At 43.7% G+C, this 25,408-nt stretch overlaps 1 protein-coding gene across 2 annotated transcripts in view; it reads left to right on the top strand.

The window, feature by feature from the left end:
- The first annotated feature begins 3,153 nt into the window (after positions 1–3,153).
- SNX3 (sorting nexin 3) overlaps positions 3,154–25,408 on the top strand; it is a 52,177-nt gene continuing 29,922 nt past the window's right edge. The window contains exon 1 of one of the 2 annotated variants that reach the window (XM_056566259.1): positions 3,154–3,437. In XM_056566259.1, the coding sequence (XP_056422234.1) occupies positions 3,276–3,437 (162 nt within the window). In that variant the 5' untranslated portion in view covers positions 3,154–3,275. The remainder of the gene's footprint in view (positions 3,438–25,408) is intronic. The other variant, XM_056566258.1, reaches the window with a different exon arrangement.

The raw sequence follows: 25,408 nt of genomic DNA, 5'->3' as shown, positions 1-25,408 counted from the left end.
ATACTGCACTATGAAGTGAATGGATCCAAGCTGTAATATCACACTCAACCTGAGGACAGATGTGCTGCTGCTTCTGAAAGATATCAGCTGTTTTTTTAAATTAATGGTTGGCCCTTTAACCTCTTAAGGGCGATAGACGTAAATGAATGTCCTGATGCAATGTGACTTAGCTCACCAGGACGTACATTAACGTCCTGTACATGACGTGAGTCCCGGACCGGTGCTCACATCATGCACGGCAGGTCCCATCTGGTCAGCAGCCAGGGAGCCGCCGGTAATGGCGGACATCAACGATTGCGCTGATCTCCCCCATTAACCCCTCAGATGCCGTGAGCAGTACAGATTACGGCTTCTGGGGCAATGCAGGTGTTCTGATGGATAATCTGATCGCCCACGACATGGCCACGGGGATCAGATCATCCAGAATGAAGGACAGAGGTCACCTCACCTGCCTTTGCTGATCTCCCGGCGTCTTATTCTCTGGTCTGACATCAAGCAGACCAGAGAAGATAACCGATAATAATGATCAGTGCTATGCCTATGCATAGCACTTAAAAGTATTAGCAACCAAATTATTGCTTTAAATAGTCCCCTATGGTGACATAAAAAAGTGTAAAAAAAAGTGTAAAAAAATGTGAAAAATCCCCTTCCCCAATAAAATTGCAAATTGCCATTTTTTCCCATTTTACCCCCAAAAAGCGTAATTTTTTTAAATAAACACATTTGGTATCGCTGCCTGCATAAATGTCCAAACTATTAAAATATAATGTTAATGATTCCGTACAGTGAACGGCATAAATGTGAAAAAAAGAAAGTCCAAAATTGCTGTGTTTTGGTTACATCACATTCCAAAAGAAAATAAATAAAATGCAATCAAATTGTCACATATACCCAAAAGTGGTATCAAAATAAACACAGAATACAGATGATGTCGCAAAAAATTAGCCCCCATACAGCCCCGTATATGGAAAAATGAGAAAGTTATAGGTCCTCAAAATAGGGCAATTTTAAACATACTAATTTTGTGAAAAAGGTTTGAGTTTTTTAAAGCAGTACAATAATAGAAAAGTATGTAATCATATGTATAATTTTAATCATTTTTTGTTCAAAGAATAAGGAAAACATGGCATTTTTACCATAAAGTGTACAGCCTGAAAACCAAACCCTCCAAAAATAGCAACATTTCAGTATTCTTTTCAAGTCCCTCACACAAATAATATTTTTGGGGGTTTGCCGTACATTTAATGGTAAAATGAGTGATGTAATTACAAAGGACAATTGGTCACTCAAAAAACAAGCCCTCATATCATGTAACAACCCCTCACTGTCTTGTATGGAGCCTGAGCAGCAGGAAGAAGGCGGGGCCCAGTCTCCTTACATGACACTGCACTCAGCCTATCACCAGCAGAGACGGGATATCGCTGCGGCCGACGGTACGCTGAGCGCAAGATGACTCATCGTCCCTAGGAAGCAGACAAGCACACCGATATGGCGAAACGGGGGAATGACGGAAGGTGAGTTAAAGTTTGATTTGATACTTTTTGCAGCCTGGGCACAGGGGATTCTGAAAAATTACGACTACAGATTTCCTTAAAGGCCAAAATGGTCTGTACGTCCTGTGCATGACCGCGAGCATCGGATCGGTGCTCGCGTCATACACGGCAGGTTCAGGCTGCTATAAGCAGCCGGGACCCGCCGGTAATGGCCGACATGCACGATCACGCGGATGTCCACCATTAACCCCTCAGATGCAGTGATCTATACAGATCATGGCATCTGCGGCAATGCGCATGATAAAATAGATGATCGCCCGCAGCGCTGCCGCGGCAATCCGGTCATCTGTAATGGCGGACAGAGGTCCCCTCACCTGCCTCCGTCCGTCTCCTGCTCTGGTCTGAGATCAAGCAAATCAGAGCAGGAGATAGCTGATAATACTGATCAATACTATGTCCTATGCATAGCACTGAACAGTATTAGCAATCAAATGATTTCTATAGATAGTCCCCTATGGGGACATAAAAAGTGTAAAAAAAAAAAAAGTTTTAAAATGTAAAAATAAAAAGTAAGAAAAAGTGAACAATCCCCTCCCCAATAAAAATGAAAATTGTCAGTTTTTCCCATTTTACCCCAAAAAGTGTAATTTTTTTTTAAATAAACATATTTGGTATCACTGTGTGCGTAAATGTCCGAACTATCAAAATGTTAATGATCCTGTATGATGAATGGCGTAAACGTAAAAAATGTTTACAAAATCCAAAAATGCTGCTTTGTTGTCACATTTTTATAAAAAAAAATTACTAAAAAATGATATACAAGTTTTATATATGCAAATGTGGTATTGATAAAAAGTACAGATGACGATGCAAAAAAAGAGCCCTCATACTGCCCTATATACGGAAAAATGAAAAAGTTATAGGTGGTCAAAATTGGGCGATTTTAGATTACTGATTTTGCACAAAAAGTTTTAGATTTTTTTTTTAAGCGGTACAAAAATATAAAAGTATCTAGCCATGGGTATCATTTTAATCGTATTGACCCACAGAATAAAGAACACGTCATTTTTACCGTAAAGTGTATAGTGTGAAAACAAAACCCTCCAAAATGTGCAAAATTATAGTTTTCATTTAAATTTCCTCCCTAAAATTTTTTTGGGGAGGTTTGCTGTACATTTTATGGTAAAAAGAGGTTTCATTACAAAGTACAATTGGTCACGCAAAAAAACAAGCCCTTATATGGGTCTGTAGATGGAAATATAAAGGCGTTATGGATTTTAGAAGGCAAGGAGGAAAAAACGTAAACGCAAAAATAAAATTGACCTGGTCCTTAAGGTGAAAATGTGCCTGGTCCTTAAGGGGTTAATATTGCAACATACTTTATCTGATCTCTTTACAGGGAACTATTAAGCATAGCCTATAGCAGTTTTAAGATAGAATAGACCAGATGGCGGTTTTCAGTCACTTCTCAGCAGTGTCTCTGGGAAACAATAAACTAATATAACTGAATGAGCTGATCTGCTGAACAGATGATGGAGAAGGAGTCTCCAAAATGAACTACACTTCCCATCTCTAATTAGGAGTTCACTATACAGCAGCACGCTAATCACGTGACTTCACGCGCAGCCCCCTCAGGTCACGTGTGCTGGGCTGTCTGTCATCTTGTGCGCGCCGCCGCGTCTGTCACCTGACTGATCACGGCCACCATTTCCGGCAGCTAACTGGACCGCACCAAATTCGTTCCGCTTAGGTCACTGTTGTTTTCTCTGTCAGCCGTGACACATGGCAGAAACAGTGGTAGATACCCGCCGCCTGCACAGCAAACCCCAGAACCTGAACGACGCGTACGGGCCGCCGAGCAATTTCCTGGAAATAGATGTGAGCAACCCCCAGACGGTCGGGGTGGGCCGGAACCGCTACACTACTTACGAGGTCCGGCTGAAGGTGAGGAGAGCTGTGTAGTGTAGTGCTTGTATATGGGGAGAACATGGCTGGGTGTGCGGTCATGTGACTGCTCTGGGGTCCACCTGGTGACATATGGTATGATCCAGCAGGTGTCCAACCTCTACCCCTAATCTGGGCACTGCCTCCCACTATGTTACCACCCCAGGACTTTCAGGCTTAGTTATGTGCCCCCTGCTATTTCTACAGTGACCCCCCCCCCCCGACCTACGATGGCCCCGACATACGATAATTTCAACATGCGATGGCCTCTCAGAGGCCATGGCATGTTGAAGGCAGCATTAACATACTATGCTTTTGTATGTCGGGGCCATTGCATAAACTGCTATCCAGCAGCGCAGACTGCTTCAGCCACCGCCGGATAGCCGTTTACGGTGCCCCATGTGGTCCGCTGACGATCACTTACCTGTCCTCGGGGCTCCGGCGCGTCCTCTTCAGGATCCCCTGCATTGTTGGCGCTCTCCATTGACGTCATCACGTCGCTGCGCACGCCAATCTGTCATCCAATAGGAGCGGTGTGCGTAGCGACATGATGTCGGTGATGGAGAGCGAGGATGCCGGGGAAGCAGAGGCCTTGCCGGAGCGTCGGGAACACCCCGGGGACGCGGCAACAGCGATGGACGGCGACATCCAGGGCAACAGTGATGGTCCGGAGCGGCGGGGACACGTGAGTACAACTTTCTCTAACAGTGGTCTATAACCTGCGGACCTCCAGATGTTGCAAAACTACAACACCCAGCATGTCCGGACAGCCGTTGGCTGTCCGGACATGCTGGGTGTTGTAGTTTTGCAACATCTGGAGGTCCGCAGGTTGTAGACCACTGTCCTATACTTTACATTGCATGGATCCCTCAACATACGATGGTTTCAACAAACAATGGTCCGTTTGGAACGGATTAGGATCGTATGTTGAGGGACCACTGTATATAGCGGAAGGCCATGCCTTGATCCCCTGCAGTGCACTAATGAGTTCCCTATGCTTTTCACTCTATATGGGGCCAACTCCATTATGGCATGAGGTTATAGGAGTCCTAATCTGCTCCTCTCCCCCCCCCCCCCCCGTCCTGCAGATCGTCCTGTGTAAGGCCGGGTGCACACCACTGAATTCTGCATGAATTTATAGCCAACTCTCTTCAGTGAAATTCCTGCAGCAGAATCCCATTGAAGTGTATTGGCTATAAATAATTGTTTTTGTTATTTTTTTCATTACCTCTGTGTCAGGGCTGCTAAAAACAGAAAAAAATAATAATAATTCTCCCGTTGCATCGATATTGGTGTCCTGGTCCTCCGGTCCTGGTCTGCTTCCTGGGGACAGTGAGTCACACTGCACTCAGCGTATTACCGGCTGCAGCGATGTCCCGCCTCGGCTGGTAATAGGCTGAGTGCAATGTCCTGTAAGGAGCTTGAGCCACGTCTTCTCCCTGCTTACATGACAGGGGTTGTCTGGTGGAATGTATTATTTTCCTATTATCACAAGCTGCCTAATAAAATAAACACTATAACTCACCCATCTCCCCTCCCTCGTAGCTTGGGTAAAAGGGTGCCCCATCTCCCGATGGTCTCTGCAGTCAGTCTTCTTCCCAGAGCCGAATGGAGCTGTAGACATGCCAGCTTTACTCTATAATTAACCCCTTAAGGACCGGAGGTTTTTCCGTTTTTGCATTTTCGTTTTTTGCTCCTTGCTTTTAAAAAATCATAACTCTTTCAAATTTACACCTAAAAATCCATATGATGGCTTATTTTTTGCGCCACCAATTCTACTTTGTAATGACGTCAGTCATTTTGCCCAAAAATCTATGGTGAAGCGGGAAAAAAAATCATTGTGCGACAAAATTTAAAAAAAAACGCTGTTTTGTAACTTTTGGGGGCTTCCGTTTCTACGTAGTACATTTTTCGGAAAAAATGACACCTGATATGTATTCTGTAGGTCCATACGATTAAAATGATACCCTACTTATATAGGTTTGATTTTGTCGCACTTCTGGAAAAAATCATAACTACATGCAGGAAAATTAATACGTTTAAAATTGTCATCTTCTGACCCCTATAACTTTTTTATTTTTCCGTGTATGGGGCGGTATGAGGGCTCATTTTTTGCGCCGTGATCTGAAGTTTTTAACGGTACCATTTTTGCATTGATAGGACTTATTGATCGCTTTTTATTCATTTTTTCATGATATAAAAAGTGACCAAAAATGCACTATTTTGGACTTTGGAATTTTTTTGCGCGCACGCCATTGACCGTGCGGTTTAATTAACGATATATTTTTATAATTCGGACATTTCCGCATGCGGCGATACCATTTATGTTTATTTTTATTTTTATTTACACTGTGTTTTTTCTTTTATGGGAAAAGGGGGGTGATTCAAACTTTTAATAGGGAAGGGGTTAAATGATGTTTATTCACTTTTTTTTTGCACTTTTTTTTTGCAGTGTTATAGGTCCCATAGGGACCTATAACACTGCACACACTGATCTTTTACATTGATCACTGGTTTCTCATAAGAAACCAGTGATCGATGATTCTGCCGCATGACTGCTCATGCCTGGATCTCAGGCACTGAGCTGTCATTCGGCGATCGGACAGCGAGGAGGCAGGTAGGGGCCCTCCCGCTGTCCTGTCAGCTGTTCGGGATGCCGCGATTTCACCGCGGCTATCCCGAACAGCCCACTGAGCTAGCCGGCATGCTTTCGGTTTCACTTTAGACGCGGCGTTCAACTTTGAACGCCGCGTCTAAAGGGTTAATAGCGCGCGGCACAGCGATCAATGCCGCGCGCTATTAGCCACGGGTCCCGGCCGTTGTTAGAGGCCGGGCCCGAACCGCTATGACGCGGGGCCACGCCGTGGCCCCGCGTTATAGATCGGGAGTGGACACATGACGTTCCAGTACGTCATGTGTCCTTAAGGGGTTAATGGGCATAGCGGTGTCACACCTTGGCCAGTGATTGGCAAGCAGCACTGTCACTTCCACCAGCTGTGGCCTCTACATTCTGCAGCTCTGGAGAAAGCAGAGTTGCAAATGGTGGATGGGACACCCTGATGCCGGAGCTACAAGGGAGCGAACGGAGGAGAGCTAAAGTGTTTTATTAGGCAGCCTGGGACAATAATAAAATAAATTTTATCAGACAATTTTAAAGGCACTTGTTCACATTTTCATGATGCCCAAATGGCAAACGGTGGGATCCCTACACACTGTGATTTAGGCCCCTTTCACATTGCCGCTGAACTCCACTAAAGGGAGTTCCATTACAAAATGACGGGAGTTGAGCGTAAAAAAAAATGACTGCATGTCTGATATTTTTTCTCCACTCAACTCTTCAAAAATAATGCACACCCAACAGACCCCATGGAAAGTTAATGGGATCCGTCACAACTCTGCGGTGTCTGTTGTGCTCCAACCCATTTAGGGTCCTCTTAAGCGCGGTGAAAAAAAAAAACAGCAGTGGAAAATATGTAGCATTTCCACATGTAAATCATTTGTGGCAATTTTGATAAATCTTCCACATCTGTAAACAAGAATCGTGGGGGCAAAATGGCACTTTTTCTTGGCGCACTTATGCCATGCACTTCCAGTTAAGCACACACAAGCCATGCTATTAATTGGACAAAGTCAGTGTCTAAACTTCAATAATTAAAGGGATTATCTTATCCACCATAAGGGGATTTTAGTACATACCTGGCAGACAGTAATGGACATGCTTAGGAAGGATCTGCGCTTGTTTTGGGGCTAAATGGCTATGTTGTGAGATTACCATAACACTGTGGCTAGCTTTTTGCCAACTGGTATTTCCAGTTGGATTTCGTTCTCAAGCTACACATCCCATAGTTCCTTGTTTGTAAGTTTGAGGTCACTTTCCTCTCTCCCACACATCAGCCACCCCATCCTTGAAACACGAGTTGCATTCCATTCAACCAGGGTACCTCCAGCTGTTACAAAATGATCTCTCTCCCACCCAGCGGTCGCTCCACCCATTGAAGCAGGACAGGCTCCCTTTGCACATCTGACTAGTGATGCCATGGTCTGGCCTTACTGAAACCTGGGAAAACCACAGAACTGTGTAATTTTGTATTCTGTTAAAAATATTGGGATGACAATTGTGAGACCACTGTCACCACAGGTACACACACCTGTACACAGGTACACTAACCTTACAGCCCCTGTAGCATAGTCAAATAAGATTTCCTGGAATACCCCTTTAATATGGTACATTTAATGTTATATGAGAACATAAAGGTCAAGTACAGAAATAGTGAAAAATATGCCTGAAAACGAGCACAGAAAGCTTAGCAAATTTTGCCCGCGGTTTTCTGCCTTACTTGTCAAGAAACAAAAGCAACATGGCAGTATAGAAAAAACCTGCTTCTGTAGGGAGAGTAAGAAGGTAATACTGTATATTCTAAGCTGCCAGAAGGAGGAGGAGACAGATTCTGTCCAGAGCCCACTTTCTGCAATAGAGATTAGCAGATGCACAAAAGGGACACATGATGGTAAAATCATATAAAAAGGTTATTTGTTATGCTACAAACAATGTAAAATACTTATAAACTGCTTATAGGCTAAGTTCACAATAGCATGGGGCACCTTGCGGGAAGTTCCATCGCAGAGGCCGTTCTAGTAACAGCCTGGACAGTCCATTGCACAACGGACATGAACAGGACTGATTCCATTGACTTTGAATGGGGTCCGTTGGGTATCAATCAGGGGGCAGTTGTTTTGCAGGAGTTGAGCAGAGAAAAAAATACTGCTTGCCGTATTTAGTTTTTCCTGTTTTTGGGCAGACTCTGTTAAAGGGTTGCTCCGCTCCCCAGCGTTCAGGAACTCAATGTTCACATGTGTGCGGGCTCTGTGTGCGGGCTTCCACGTTAATGCCCACCCCCTCGTGATGTCACGGCCTGCCCTCTCAATGAAAGCCTATGGGAAGGGGGCACGGCGGCTGTCACGCCTCCCTCCCATAGACTTGCATTGAGGGGGTGGGACGTGAGGTCACATGATGGGGCGTGACGTCATGAGGGGACGTGCGTGAACACGGAAGCCCACACACAGCGTTCAGGAACTCAATGTTCTGGAAGCTGGGGAGCGGAGTAACCCTCTAATGAATCTCCTCTAAACAATGCTCAACACTGATGTGATTTTTGGTTTGACAATGATTCATAGGAAAACCCTTTTAAGCTACACATTGTGAAAAAGGCTATCTAGTTAAAGGAACTGTCACTGTCAGTGAAGAAATGACAGTCATCACTGAGGCATGTCAATGGCAGGCACTCTTATGCAGTGCTAGTGAGATTACACTTGTTATATGCAATCGAATAAGAGGCGGGAGTCTTTTTCTAATGGAGTATCATTATCGATCTAACAGTCTGGTTATGTTAAAGGATCCAACCTTTAGTGTAGAATTATTAAAAACAGACAATGCAACACAGCAATCCTCTTAAAGGGGTTCTCCGGTGCTTAGACATCTTATCCCCTATCCAAAGGATAGGGGATAAGATGCCTGATCGCGGGAGTCCCGCCGCTCAGGACCCCCGTGATCTTGCACGCGGCACCCCGTTTATAATCAGTCCCCGGAGCGTGTTCGCTCCGGGTGTGATTACTGGCGACCACAGGGTTGACGGCGTGTGACGTCACGCCTCCGCCCCCGTGTGATGTCACGCTCCGCCCCCTCAATGCAAGCCTATGGGAGGGGGCATGACAGCTATCACGCCCCCTCCCATAGGCTTGCATTGAGGGGCGGAGCGTGACATGTTCTGCTTACCTGTTAAAGCTTATGTAGGAGGCATCAAATTGGCTCAATGTTGGCTTGCACTAAATCATCTGGCTGATGGTGGGGCATTAAATCACTGCACTTGGTCATCTAATACATGGGATACTGTGGCGCTGAACTTACAAAAAAAATAAATGTATGATTTATGCAATGGTGGGAAACTCGCGTCAAAGACTGAAAAAAATGCAACATGTGTACAGGGAAGGTGTATAACTACTATATATCCTAATCCCACATAGACAGCAGTATACAGATAGAGGTGTGAAGGGTCTGGGAGCTGCCAAGAGAAGTTTGAAATTTATAGTCCACAGGAAGTCAGCAGACCTTGGACTGACCACTTGCTGAGACACCTAAAACCATGTAATTTTCTGATGGTACAAATGTTAGTCACATGCTTCATGTACAATAACGAAACGTATAGATGCAACTGTGATGGAATAAAACAGATGGCACTGTAAGAGTAGTGATGGTTAAGTCTGTCACATGATGTAGCAATGGGTTAAATGAGATTACTTACCTGGAGGAGCAGCATCTTTCTCTAGTGTGTCATGTCCATGCATTTTTATATAATGGGTGGTAGAAAGTTCTGTCAAATAGTTTAGTCATTGACATTCTTCTGCTTTCCTGGGAATACAACCCTTTTATCTTAATGCGAGATTGTGTGCTATAAAGGCTGGACAAAACCGGATCAACATGGCAACTAGAAAACCAGCCTTGGGGACCAGGCTTTCCTGCTGCTCGGTGGCTATATACTCTCACTGATCTCTCCAGCAGAAGTGGTTACAGACAGGCAGAGAAGGTATACAGCGGCTGTTATATAACCTCTTAAAGAAGTATCATGCCCCCTCTATATAGCTCTGTAGATTGCCAAACGGCTTTCCCATATAGCTATATGGAAGTGGGGTTGCAGCCAGCATAATGCGCCAGGCATCAGTGTGATCACTGATCTCCGCCATTACCTGCGGGTCCCCGGCTGCTGATAGCAACTGGGATCTGCCCTGCATGATACGAGCACCACTCCAGTGCTCTTGTCATGTATAGGACGTATATGTACCAGGGCACCAGGATGTACATTTGTGTCGTTTTGGGGATAATTATTGAAGATTGGGGGGGGGGGGGGGGAGACCAAAGATGTGCGACAATGTGCCGTTACTCTGGTATAGAAATGGGACAAAGGCAGGTGATAAGTTCTGCTCACCTGATAGTGTTGTGCTAAGAGCACAGCATCTAATGATGCGTATCGCCCAACCCGTGGGCAGGTAGCCGGGGTGCAGCCAGGAGCTATCCCATCCGAGGATCATCTCAGGACTGTAGTGTGACGCAGGAGTGGATAGAAGAAAAAATGCTCCAGTTGGCACTTCACCGTAATTTGTGTGGCAGATGCCGGATCAGCAAAAGAGATTCAGACCACGGTAGAAGGGAAGTAGAATATGGTTTATTGAATGCAGCGCTAGGACTATGTATTTCAAGGGGTTGGACTCCCTCTTCATCAGGTCCAGTCCGGACTTACATTTGTGTTGTTATGGGGATAATATTGCGGTGTTTTCCTGCATTGGTCTCGGGTTGTATCCACACTACCCTCATCTGTTCTCTTAGGAGTTCCTTTCGATAGTTCTGTCTGATTTTGATGGGAAGAGAAGCACAACATGGTGTCATATTTTTTATCAAAGTGATGGATGCCTCAATGGAACCTGATAAACCCCAAAAGCCAGTTTTAACAAAACCTGTCCAGAGGAAAAGTTGCTGAGTTGCCCATAGCAACCAATTAGCGTCTGTCTTTTTTGAAAAGTCCTCTGAGAAATGAAAGAAGTGATCTGGTTGCAATGGGCAACTCAGCAACTTTCCCTCTGGGCAAGTTTTGATAAATCTTCCCCAGTGTGTTTTGTCTGTGGATGGATCCAGTACTGCTGTCATGATTCCCAATATAACAAACAATTATGGGGTGTTGTCTGAGTCTATACATAACTACTGACGGAAGGCTAGTGTATGTAGCTATGCAGTGAGTAATGCTTGTAGTTGTCCTTTCTGAGATATATGGGAAGGAACAGGCTAAAGTTCTGCCTTGACTGCTGAGTTTTAGGTGGGTTAATGGAGTCCTGCTGTGATCAGGAAGTGGGGTCACTACAGGTCAAGTATAGAAATGGAGCTACTAGTCATCTCTGGAGAAGTGAGATAAGCAGCTGCTGTGACTAGTAGATCAGGTTTATTTCTGGGATATTTAAATTCTGGGGTTGTCCAACCAAAATGTATATACAGTGAAACTTCTACATTCCCAAGCCCCCTGTGCATATTGACATCTGGCTTCAATGTTCATAGGAAGCACCCCCCCCCCCCCCATGCTGAGGCTCCTATGCTGCAGAATGGAGCTCCACTCAGCCTCACTTCATGCCTCCTGTGACCTGCTGCACATGTGGAGAAGAGGTGTTATGCTTTAAGTTTAGGGTATTGGGGGAGATTCTCAGGATTGAAACTCTGAACACTATCACAGAACATCACATCTTCATAGTAAGTTGTATTGTATACAGAACTTCTCAAAGTCCCTATTGTGCTTTGAATACACTATTTATACATGCCTTAGGATACGTTCACACTGCGGAATTCCCTGAGGAACATTTCCATCAGTGTGAATGGGTCTTCCACAAGACAATTCCACTGCTGAAATTGTTCCGCACAGAGAATGAACATGTTCATTCTTTGGGCGGAATTCCGCGAGCACTGCATAGCCGTCAATAGTGACGACACAGTGCAGCGCGGTCCTACCGCGGAATTATGCGAGGTGAGATTCTGCAGTGTGAACGTACCCTTAGAGTGAAGCTCCATTCTGCAGCATAGAAGCTTCCTGTGAACATTGAAGACTGACATTACCATGCATTGGGGGGCTTGGGAATGCCCCCTGTGTACCAAGCTTTTAAAGTGTACCAGTTAACAAACTTTTTATAAAATGTAGATAATATTATATTATATAATTTTTTTTTATTTTTTTATGTACATTGGTTAAAAAAAAAAAGTGTATATTTTTTGGGGAAAAAATGCTTTCCCTGGAGCTATTGTCTGTGTGTCTCTATGAGAAGACCAAATACAGGAAGTGAGGACAGGACAAGTAGGGCTCTGTGCAGGCTCCTGGCTTGTCAATCATCCTGCAGTGTGGGCCTGGAGCGTCTCACGGAGCCTCAGTGCACAGAGCTTTTCTACCCACACCACCCAAGTTGTCTACACTGCCTGTATTTGCTCTCCTCACAGAGACTCGCAGGCAATAGCTGCAAGAACAAAAATATACAAATGTTTTAACCAATGTGTATTACAAGTATACATATAATGTTGTTTTCTACATTATATAAAAAGATTTTGATAATGACAGGTACACTTTAAGTAGCATATCAAGAAAAGAAATATCGTTGAAACAGAAGGACTGATTGGGGATCCTTAAGTATCATTTTCATCAGTGTCACCCGTACTCCAAGCCTATGCCAATAGATAATACTGATGATCAATTCCCTTTAAAGATTTTGTGGGCCAAGAAATGCTATCAATGCTCTATAAGAGAAGCACCTCTTGATATTTTTTAATTTTTTTTCCTGGCTGTCTTAGGGGTTTTACTTTATGTAGATATATACAGTGGTCCCTCAAGTTACAATATTAATTGGTTCCAGGACAAACATTGTATGTTGAAACCATTGTATCTTGAGACTAGAACTCTATGGAAAACTGAATCTGTTCCAAAGTCTTCAAAATGTCACCCAAAAATAAGAGAAAAAAAATTAAGATTTAAGAAAAATGACATTGTAACCAACACAGATAAAGCAAGTACGAACATATATGTCATAAATGGCTTATGAAAGCTATAAATCACTTTATGCAGAGAGTGCTGGAGCTTCTTTAGGGTCTTGTACAGACCACACTGCAGCCGAGTTACAACATGGAGCTTTCCTCAACTGGTGTCCATAGGAACAGCTAATCCTGGCATAGGTAAAGAGCAGTGCAGTACTGCACTATACTGTAGGGAGGCGCTACAAGACCACAAATCAGTGATTGCATTTCAATAATACAGGTGTTTACTAGTGAAATGCACTCTGTTTGGATCTTTACAGGAACTGTCCATAGCATTTTATGTTGAGTCTGGTTTCAAGTTACAGTGGTCCAGAAAAGACAGTTGTTGGTTAAAAAATATTGTATGTTGAGACCATTGTATCTTGAGGGATCACTGTATATTGTTGTTCTCTTGTATAGCATATCCAAGGTTATCACTATTTCCTGACTGCTCAGGATTCTGTAAAGTATGACTTCCGCTTCCTGAAGTTGAGAAACCTGATATTAGGAACTTAAATCCCTAAATGTATGGTTTGTGGGGGGGGGTTATTTATGAGAGTTTATATTAATGTTTTTTGTTTATTGGGGGAGGAGGGGATTTAAAAAGAAAACTGCAAAAAACAAAACACTTTTAGCACTGCCAAAGACAGCTCATTATCGGACAAGGTCAATCATGGGTTCATAGATGTGGTGAGTGACCTGAACGGTGACATTAAGAGAAATTGGAAAGTGAGCCCACTGTTGATCCCATAAAGGGAGTCCTATAAATGAAAAGAGAAAAAATATCCCTTTTTAAAAAATAAAACCAAAAAATATAATTTTTATTTATTTTTTACTAATTGGCTCAGACTGTCTAATAAAATGATACAAATGACCGGAACACCTCTTTTTAATTGTTGCCTCCCAGAGAAAAATTGTAAAAAGCGAGCAAAAAATCCTTTGGACCCCAAATTGGCACCAATAAAAACATGGTTCTTTATAATAATTGTCTATTTTTATCATCTCGCATCCCCAAAATTTTTTTTTATAAAAATCTCTATAGACAGAAAAAAGTTAGTCAAAATATGGAATTGTGGAGAATTTGAATGTGTTTTTTCTTTATTTTTATTTTTTTACACACTTAAGGACCAAGGGTGTACCGGTACGCCCTTGGTCTTTGTTGCTTAACCCCTTCAAGACGGAGCCCATTTTGGCCTTAAGGACCGGAGCGTTTTTTGCACATCTGACCACTGTCACTTTAAACATTAATAACTCTGGAATGCTTTTAGTTATCATTCTGATTCCGAGATTGTTTTTTCGTGACATATTCTACTTTAACATAGTGGTAAATTTTTTGTCGATACTTGCATCCTTTCTTGGTGAAAAATCCGTAAATTTGATGAAAAATTTGAAAATTTTCTAACTTTGAAGCTCTCTGCTTGTAAGGAAAATGGATATTACGAATACATTTTTTTTTTGGTTCACATATACAATATGTCTACTTTGTTTGCATCATAAAATTGACGTGTTTTTACTTTTGGAAGACACCAGAGGGCTTCAACGGTCAGCAGCAATTTTCCGATTTTTCACAAAATTTTCAAACTCAGTATTTTTCAGGGACCAGTTCAGGTTTGAAGTGGATTTGAAGGGTCTTCATATTAGAAATACCCCATAAATGACCCCATTATAAAAACTACACCCCCCAAAGTATTCAAAATGACATTCAGTCAGCGTTTTAACCCTTTAGGTGTTTCACACGAATAGCAGCAAAGTGAAGGAGAAAATTCACAATCTTAATTTTTTACACTCACATGTTCTTGTAGACCCAATTTTTTTATTTTTACAAGGGGTAAAAGAACAAAATTTTTACTTGTATTTGTAGCCCAATTTCTCTCGAGTAAGCACATACCTCATATGTCTATGTAAAGTGTTCGGCGGGCGCAGTAGAGGGCTCAGAAGGGAAGGAGCGACAAGGGGATTTTGGAGAGTACGTTTTTCTGAAATGGTTTTTGGGGGGCATGTTACCTTTAGGAAGCCCTTATGGTGCCAGAACAGCAAAAAAAAACCACATGGCATACCATTTTGGAAACTAGACCCCTCGGGAATGTAACATGGGATAAAGTGAACCTTAATACCCCACAGGTGTTTCACGACTTTTGCAAATGTAAAAAAAAAAAAAAAAATTTTACCTAAAATGCTTGTTTTCCCAAATTTTTTTTATTTTTAAAAAGGGTAATAGCAGAAAATACCCCTAAAAATTTGAAGACCAATTTCTCCCGATTCAGAAAATACCCCATATGGGGGTGAAAAGTGCTCTGCTGGCGCACTACAGGTCTCGGAAGAGAAGGAGTCACATTTGGCTTTTTGAACGCAAATTTTTCTCTAGGGGCATGCTGCATTTAGGAAGCCCCTATGGTGCCAGGATAGCAAAAAAAAAAAACACATGGCATACCATTTTGGAAACTAGACCCCTCGGGGAACGTAACAAGGGGTTAAGTGAACCTTTATACCCCACAGGTGTTTCACGACTTTTGCATATGTAAAAAAAAAATTTTTTTTTTTTACCTAAAATGCTTGTTTTCCCAAAAATTTTACATTTTTAAAAAGGGTAAAAGCAGAAAATACCCGCCAAAATTTGTAACACAATTTCTCCCGAGTACGGCGATACCCCATATGTGACCCTAAACTGTTGCCTTGAAATACGACAGGGCTCCAAAGTGAGAGCGCCATGCGCATTTGAGGTCTAAATTAGGGATTGCATAGGGGTGGACATAGGGGTATTCTACGCCAGTGATTCCCAAACAGGGTGCCTCCAGCTGTTGCAAAACTCCCAGCATGCCTGGACAGTCAACGGCTGTCCGACAATACTGGGAGTTGTTTTGCAACAGCTGGAGGCTCCGTTCTGGAAACAGTGGCGTACCAGACGTTTTTCATTTTTATTGGGGAGGGGAGGGGGGCTGTGTAGGGGTATGTGTATATGTAGTGTTTTTTACTTTTTATTTTATTTTTTGTGGTAGTGTAGTGTTTTTAGGGTACAGTCGCACGGGCGGGGGTTCACAGTAGTTTCTCGCTGGCAATTTGAGCTGCAGCAGAAAGAAAGCAGCTCAAATTTGCAGCCAGATACTTACTGTAATCCTCCGCCCATGTGAGTGTACCCTGTACGTTCACATTGGGGGGGACATCCAGCTGTTGCATAACTACAACTCCCAGCATGCCCGTTGGCTGTCGGTGACTGCTGAGAGTTGCAGTTTTGCAACAACTGTAGGCACACTGGTTATGTATCACTGAGTTTGTGACCTAACTCAGTGTTTCACAACCAGTGTGCCTCCAGCTGTTGCAAAACTACAACTCCCAGCATGTACGGTGCATGGTGTACGGTGACTGCTGAGAGTTGTAGTTTGCAACAGCTGGAGGCACACCGGTCGTGAAACACTGAGTTAGGTAAAAAAAAACTGAGTTTCACAACCAGTGTGCCTTCAGCTGTTGCAAAACTACAACTCTCAGCAGTCACCGACAGCCAACGGGCATGCTGGGAGTTGTAGTTATGCAACCAGCAGATGCACCACTACAACTCCCAGCATGCATTTTAGCTGTTTGTGCAAGCTGGGAGTTGTAGTTAGACAACAGCTGAAGGTACACTTTTCCATAGAAAAAATGTGCCTCCAGCTGTTGCAAAACCATAAGTCCCAGCATGCCCATAAGGGAATGCTGGGAGTTGTGGTGGTCTGCCTCCTGCTGTTGCATAACTACAGCTCCCAGCATGCCCTTTTTGCATGCTGGGAGCTGTTGCTAAGCAACAGCAGGAGGCTGTCACTCACCTCCAACGATCCAGACGCTGCAGGTCAGTCCCGCCGCCGCAGCTGCTCCTGGGGCCCCGATCCCAACAGGGGCGCCGGGAATCGGGGTCCCCAGCACCCGGGGTGCACGTCCTGCACCCGCTCACGTCCTCCAGAAGAGGGGCGGAGCGGGTGCGGTAATGACACCCGCAGCAGGCGCCCTGATTGGTCGGCCGGTAATCCGGCCGACGAATCAGGGCGATCGTGAGGTGGCACCAGTGCCACCTCACCCCTGCAGGCTCTGGCTGTTCGGGGCCGTCAGAGACGGCCCCTAACAGCCAGTAATTCCGGGTCATCGGGTCACTGGAGACCCGATTGACCCGGAATCGCCGCAGATCGCTGGACTGAATTGTCCAGCGATCTGCGGCGATCGCCGACATGGGGGGGCATAATGACCCCCCTGGGCGATATGCCGGGATGCCTGCTGAACGATTTCAGCAGGCATCCGGCTCCGGTCCCCAACCGGCTAGCGGTGGGGGCCGGAATTCCCACGGGCGTATGGATACGCCCTCGGTCTTTAAGGACTCGGGATTCAGGGCGTATCCATACGCCCTATGTCCTGAAGAGGTTAAAGGAGTACTCCGATGCAAATCATTTCATGGGCAAAGCATGCATTAAGTAAAGTTATATAACAAAGTAATATACTTGCGCTTTGCATATTGAATGGATCCCGGTGTTATTCAGCTCTCTGCCGCCGACCGGAAGCTCTGTAGTTCTCCCGTGTTTGATGACGCTTGACCCTGTATTCTCAGCGCTCCGCTGCCATGTTAGCCCGGTGACTAACACTTCCCATGAGTCATTGCGGGCTCTGCCTGCCTCCTAGCCCGGAGTCGGCTACTCCCCCCTTGCTTATTTATTCATGTATTCATGTTTGCTGAGCTGGCATAGGCTCAGCTCAGCAAATGCCTATCTAGCGCAGCCGGCCAATCAGATGTGATTAGCGGGCATTCTGGGAGGTGTAGTTTTTTACACTGCGCTGGCCATACACAGAACCAGGAAGTAACGGAAAATTCGGACAGGCATAGCGCAGGAATGGCTGGACCATTCTGCACGATATGAGGCTCTATGGACAGGTACGTGAATGGGTTACATTTTGATATTAGTTTATTTTTTTTTATTTTTTTTAGGGGGCATCGAAGTTTTTCTTTAAGGACTGAGGGCGCACCTGTACACCCTGGTCCAGTTACCAGTGTTTGAAGCATGCTCACGAGCTGAGCATGCTTCATACCTGATGGGTTCTGGTCCCTGGCATTAACCCTTTAGATGCAGTAATCAAAGTTGATCAGGACGTCTAAAATATGGGGTTAATGATCCGGCAGCTCAGCGGAGCTGATCTGGACCGTCGTAGTGAAAGCGCTATGTCCCGATCAGCTGAGTGGATGGCAGGAGGGCACTTACCTGCCTCTTCATGGTCTGATCGGCCCTCTGCTGCTCCAGGAAGCTTCAGCAAGCTGGTGAGGCAGAGCACCGATAACACTGATCAATGATGAGGCAAAGCTCAATCGAAATGTTGCATGGTATAGCTCCCTATGGGGACCAAAAAAAAAAAATTTAGAGTTAACCCTTTCCTAATAAAAGTGCCGCATGCCTAAATGCCCAAACTAATCTAAATAAGGTTAGTTAAACTGCACGGGCGATGGTATACACGTTAAAAAATAAAAAATAAATAAAAAAATACTGAATTCCAAAATTGTGAATTGTGTCACTTCATATACCATAAAGAAAATTATAGAAGGCAATCCAAAAAATCTCATCTAAATAAAAACGGTAAGGATAAAAACAGATCACAGCGTAAAATGAGCCCCCATATAGCCCTGTATTTGTCATTTTCTGACCCCTATAAAAAAAAAAAATTTTTAAACATACTAATTTTGGTGCATGTAGTTATGAATTTTTTTAAAGCAGTAAACTAAAATACAACCACATCCTTGTAACCGCATGGACCTACAGAATAAAGATTCGGTGTCATTTTTACCAAAAAGTGCTCTGTGTAGAATCGGAAGCCCCCAAAATGGGCGTGTTGTGTGTGTTTTTTTTACTTGGTTTTGCTACTTTTTTATTTTTTATTTTTTTTGAAAATTGGCCTGGTCCTTTAAAGGGTTACTCCAGTGGAATTTTTTTTTTTTTAAATCAACTGGTCCCAGAAAGTTAGATTCATAAATTACTTCTATTAAAAATTTTTCATCTATTTAGTACTTATTAGCTGCTGAATACTACAGAGGAAATTCTTTTCTTCTTGGATTTCTTTTCTGTCCTAACCACAGTGCTCTCTGCTGACACCTCTGTGCATGTCAGGAACTGTCTAGGGCAGGCCAAAATCCCCATAGCAAACATATGCTACTCTGGACAGTTCCTAAAATGGACAGAGGTATCAGCAGAGAGCACTCTGGACAGACAGAAAAGAATTCCAAAAAGAAAATAATGTCCTATGTAGTATTCAGCAGCTAATAAGTACTGGAAGGATTAAGATTTTTTTTTTATAGAAGTAATTTACAAATCTGTTTAACTCTTTAGCACCAGTTGCTTTAAAAAAAATAATTTTCCACCAGAGTACCCCTGTAAGGCCAAAATGGGTGAAGTCCTTAAGGGGTTAAAACATTAGATAACACTCTAAATTGTATATTGCTGTATTCGTACTGACCACATAAAAAAAAAAAAAAAATTAAAAAAAATTCTGCTCAGTGAATGATGTGAAAGTGAAACCTTCAAAATTTGCAGGATTGGTAAAATTGGTAAAAAGCCTATTTATTTTCAAACTTGCAGCTTGTTTTCCACTGAAAGTCTGCGGGCTGTCCGGGGGAAATTTTTAGCAGTGGAAAATTCGCCAAAGACCCCATTTGAAGTCAATAGGGTCTAAGACAGAGATTTTCACACAGTAGAAATTTGCAGCCAAAAATCTCCTGTGGAGAGCCCACCACCTTTTAAGCTTGTGGCAGGAAACACACTGCGAGTTTGAAAATAAATCCGCTTGTTTGAATGAGCCCTAAGGGTACCTGGCGTATTTTGCTGCATATTTGCTGCTGCGTATTTTCCTACTGCTTATTTTCCTACCCAATGACTTCAATGGGAAATTAAATACGCAGCAGCAAAATGCGCCAGGTGGGAACGTACCTTTAAGCCTCAATGGAATTCGAGCCTTAACACCAGAAAAACTGCCACTGTTTTTCCCTGCGTTTTGGCGTTTTTTTCTAGCGTTTTTACCTTTGTGTGGAATTAGCCTTTTTTTGTCCCCTTTGGTGTTTTTTGTACAAAATTTGTTGAGTACCATAAAAAAAGATGCAGTAGGGATGTAAAAAAATGTATTGAACTAAATGTATATATTTTTTTTTTTAATAATTAAATTTTAATATACTTTTTTTTTTTTATAGTGTGTGTGTTTAACTTTTTTTTTTTTTTTTTGTAGTACTACTACTCCCAGCATGGAAAACACTGTTCCATGATGGGAGTAGTAGTACCTTTTATTAATAGGTATATCGCCCCGGGTGTCACTCCTGACACCCGATGTGATCGTCCATAAAATAGCAGAGATGCGGCTCTATACAGCGCGCGCATCTCTGCTCTGTTGCTCTGTACTCTGGCCAGTGATGTGAATAGAACATCACTTATTCATATTTTCCGCCCAGAGTGGTGACTGGCCGAATGTTTGCAGCCAATCGCCGCTCTCTGAGGGAAATATGAGTAACATACGATGGTAATCTGTTCCAAATGGACCATCGTTTGTTGAGGGATCAGTGCAATGTAAAGTATAGGACAGTGGTCTACAACCTGCAGACTTCCAGATGTTGCAAAACTACAACACCCAGCATGCCCGGACTGCCAACGGCTGTCCGGGCATGCTGGGAGTTGTAGTTTTGCAACATCTGGAGCTCCGCAGGTTGAAGATCAATGGTATTGGAAGTTATACTCGCGTGTCCCCGCCGCTCCGGACCGTCACCGCTCATCACCAATGCCCTGGATGTCGCCTCCCATCGCTGTCGCCACGTTCCCGGGGTATCCCCGACGCTCCGGCAAGGCCTCTGCTTCCCCGGCATCCTCGCTCTGTCGCCGCCATCACGTCGCTACGCATGCCGCTCCTATTGGATGACGGGACGGCGTGCGCAGCGACGTGATGACGACGATGCAGAGGATCCCGAAGAGGACGCGCCGGAGCCCCAAGAACAGGTAAGTGATCGTCAGCGGACCACACGGGGCACCATAAACGGCTATCTGGTGGCAGTTTAAGCAGTCTGCGCTGCCGAATAGCCGTTTATGCAATGGCCCCGAAATACAAAAGCATCGTATGTTGATGCTGCCTTCAACGTGCGATGGCCTCTGAGAGGCCATCGTATGTTGAAATGATTGCATCTCGGGGCCATCGTAGGTCGGGGGGTCACTGTATAGTGCAGAGATGCGAGTGCTGTATACAGCCGCTCCATCTCTGCAATAGATAGGATGATCGCAGTGGATGTCAGGAGTGACATCTGCTGTGATGTGTCCTTAACTGCAAGTACTACTACTCCCAACATGGAGCACAGTCTTCTCCATGCTGGGAGCTGTAGTACCTGCATTAATAGACAGATTGCAGCAAGTGTAATTTCTGACACCTGTTGCGATCTGTCTATTAATGCAGGTACTACAGCTCCCAGCATGGAGCAGAGTGTGCTCCATGTTGGGAGTAGTAGTACTTGTAGTTAAGAACAGATCACAGTGGATGTCACTCCTGACACCAGCTGTGATCCTCCTGTATTATGTATAGATGCGGGCGGATCTCCCACAGAGTTGTGATTGGCTGGAACCTTCTGACCAATCACAGCTCTCTGCGGGAAATATGAATATGTATATATACGGCAGTGCAGGGGACCATAGAAGAGCATCTGGCCGCATCTATACATTATACAGGAGGATTGCAACGGACCCAGGACGATCTGTAAATTAGTACAGGTACTACTACTCCCATCATGGAACAGTGTGTGTTCCATGCTGGGAGTAGAAGAACTACCTAAAAAAATGTTTTGAAAAAAATCAAACGCACACTACATTTTTATTGTCGGCTACATTTTTTGGTCCCTGCTCGAACACATAAATTGATCCCTGTTTAAAAATTAATACAATTCTTCGTTAAAAAAAGATACATTTCGTTAAATACAATTTTTTTCCATCACTACTGTATTTTTTAAAATTTTATTTAAATTTTTTTTTTTTATGGTACCCTACAAAATTTTAATAAAAAAAGGTGTCTCCATCACTTTTTTTGGGATTGCTAAAGTCCAAAAAAGAAGAATAAAGACCGCCGGCAAAAACGTTTTTTTTCTTGGCGTTTTTGCTCTCCCATAGACTTCTATGGGAGGAAAATGCCACGATTTCTATACAAAAAAGGCCAAACTAGGTTTTGTCCGGCATTTTGGAAAACCAGCCTCTGAGCCCTAAATTGCTGAAAAACGCCAAAAGGATAAAACAAAACAAAATAAAAAAGACCAAGTGGATCTGGCATTTTGCAGTTTACTATTGACTTGCAGCTAACATCTGGAAGTGGCGTTTTTTTGCTGCGGGTAAATTGGCGTTTTTTACGGTATTTTTGGGAAAAAAAACAAAAAAAAAACCCTCAGTGGAATTCCAGCCTAAAAGGGGTTTTCCCTTGAAGCAAAGTTGCTTGCTTGCAGGCATAGTAGGGACTAACAAGCAATATGCAGTTGAACTGAGCACGCCTGACAGTCTTAGTGGATTAGTAAATATACAGTCGTATGCAAAAGTTTAGGCACCCCTGGCAGATTCAATAAAATTTTGATCAAATATCTGAAAGACACAGTAATATTTCAGTAGTAAAATGAGGTGTATTGGATAAACGGAAAATGTGCAATCTGCGTCAAAACAAAAGTATACATAAGTATACATAAAAGCATACATTTTGCCACCCTAACAGAAATATCACATCAACATCCCATCAAAAAAAAAATAAAAAATTTAACCCCTAATAAAAGTTTGCATCACCTCCCTTTTCCCATAAAAAAAAATGGAAACAAAAATAAACATGTGGTTGCCGCGTGTGTAAATGTCCAAACTATAATATAATTAAACCGCACGATCAATGGCGTACACGTAAAAAAATTCCGAAGTACGAAATTGCGTATTTTTGGTCACTTTGTATACCATAAAAAAATGTGGGTCACAAGATGACCTTTTTAAACGTACTAATTTTCGTGCAAACTATTACTTTTACCAGAAGTAAGACAAAATCAAACCTACCGTATTTATCGGCGTATAACACGCACTTTTTAGGCTAAAATTTTTAGCCTAAAGTCTGTGTGCGTGTTATACGCCGATACACCCCCAGGAAAGGCAGGGGGAGAGAGGCCGTCGCTGCCCGCTTCTCTCCCCCTGCCTTTCCTGGGGTCTAGAGCGCTGCTGTCGGCCCTTTTCACCCCCTGGTTATCGGCGCCCCTGCCCGTTCTGTTCCCCTGACTATCGGTGCCGGCGCCGATAGCCAGGGGGAGAGAAGCGGCGCCGACAGCCAGGGGGAGAGAAGGGGCAGCGGCACCCATTGCCGGCGCCGCTGCCCCGTTGCCTCCCCCATCCCCGGTGGCATAATTACCTGAGTCGGGTCCGCGCTGCTCCGCTGCTCCAGGCCTCCGTCGTTGCTATGCACTGAACGGCGCGGCGCATGACGTCAGAGCGCCGCGCCGTGCATAGCAACGACGCTGGGGACGCACGACAGAGGCCTGGAGCAGCGCGGACCCGACTCAGGTAATTATGCCACCAGGGATGGGGGGAGGCAATGGGGCAGCGGCGCCGGCAATGGGTGCCGCTGCCCCTTCTCTCCCCCTGGCTGTTGGCGCCGCTTCTCTCCCCCTGGCTATCGGCGCCGGCACCGATAGTCAGGGGGACAGAACGGGCAGCGGCGCCGATAACCAGGGGGTGAAAAGGGCCGACAGCAGCGCTATAGACCCCAGGAAAGGCAGGGGGAGAGAAGCGGGCAGCGACAGCCTCTCTCCCCCCCTGCCTTTCCTGGGGGTATATCGGGTTATACACGCGCACACACGCACCCTCATTTTATCATGGATATTTGGGTAAAAAACTTTTTTTACCCAAATATCCTTGGTAAAATGAGGGTGCGTGTTATAGGCCGGTGCGTGGTATACCCCGATAAATACGGTATATAAGTAGGGTATCATTTTAACCGTATGGACCTACAGAATAATTATAAGGTGTCATTTTTACCAAAAATACTGCGTAGAAACGTAAGCCCCAAAAAGTAACAAAATTGAATTTTTATGGTATAAATGTACTAAAATATAAATAAATATATGAATTTATCACCATAATCATATCAACCTGCAGAGTAAAGCTAACATGTCATTTATACCGCGTGACAAACTCATAAACTCAGAATTTTCTTTTTTTTTTTATTTATACCACCTCATAAAAAGTAAAATAAAAAACGATCAACGTGTCACATGTACCCCAGAATGGTACCAATGAAAGCGTCAACTAGTCTCCCAAAAATATTTTTGCACCCAAAGGCCTCTGCAACTTTGTCATGCCAGGAAAATATCCTAAACTACGCTCTCTTTTTGTTTTTGCGGGATTGTCAGCGGTGGAATTTACGCTGCGGAAAATCCGCCGCAGTCCCTACTGACTTCAATGGGGCTTGCGGCGGATTTTCCGCAGCGTAAATTCCTCCGTGGAAAATCTGCTGCGCATAGCCGAGAAGAGCCCGCACCCTTTCAAATACACAGCGGAAAACCCGCAAAAACAGAGCGTGTGAACGCACCCTTAAAGGAGGCCCCAAAATCCATACAACACGCCTTCATGTGTGAGGCCTGTGTGAGAGACACGTAGCGCTTAAAGGCCACATATGGGATATTTCTAAATACATCAGAATTCGGGGAATAGATATTGAGTTGCAATTCTCTGTCAACACCTACTGTGTTACAGAAAAATTGATTAAAATAGAAAATCTGCAAAAAAATGAAATTTTAAAATTCCGCCTCCACTTTCATTTCTGTGAAATGCCTAAAGGGTTAATAATCTTCTTTTAATGGCATTCTGACTACTTTTTTAGGGGTGCAGTTTTTAAAATGAAGTGATTTATTGTGGTATCTAACATAGAGGCCCCACAATTCCACTTCAGAACTGAAAAATCAGGTCATGAAATTTACTTGAAAATCTGGAAAATTGCTGCTAAACTTATAAACCTTCTAACATTCTAAAAAAGTTAAATAAAGTTTATCAAATGATGGGAAGTAGACATATTGTAGGTGTGAATTAATCATTAAAGGGGTACTCCGGTGGAAAAATTATATTTTTTTGTTATCAACTGGTGCCAGAAAGTTGAAAAAATTTGTAAATTACTTCTATTTAAAAATCTTAATCCTTCCAGTACTGATCAGCTGCTGTATAATACAGAGGAAGTTCTTTTCTTTTTGAATTTGCTGTCTGTCCACAGTGCTCTCTGCTGACACCTCTGTCTATGTCAGGAACTGTCCAGTGCAGGAACAATTCCCCATAGAAAACCTATGCTGCTCTGGACAGAGGTGTCAGCAGAGAGCACTGTGGTCAGACTGAAAAGAAATCCAATAAGAAAAATAATT

Source organism: Hyla sarda, chromosome 3 (genome assembly GCF_029499605.1).
Source record: "Hyla sarda isolate aHylSar1 chromosome 3, aHylSar1.hap1, whole genome shotgun sequence".
Lineage (NCBI taxonomy): Eukaryota > Metazoa > Chordata > Amphibia > Anura > Hylidae > Hyla > Hyla sarda.
The sequence above is the reverse complement of the archived record's forward strand: the minus strand, read 5'-3'. Positions and strand labels throughout refer to the sequence as shown.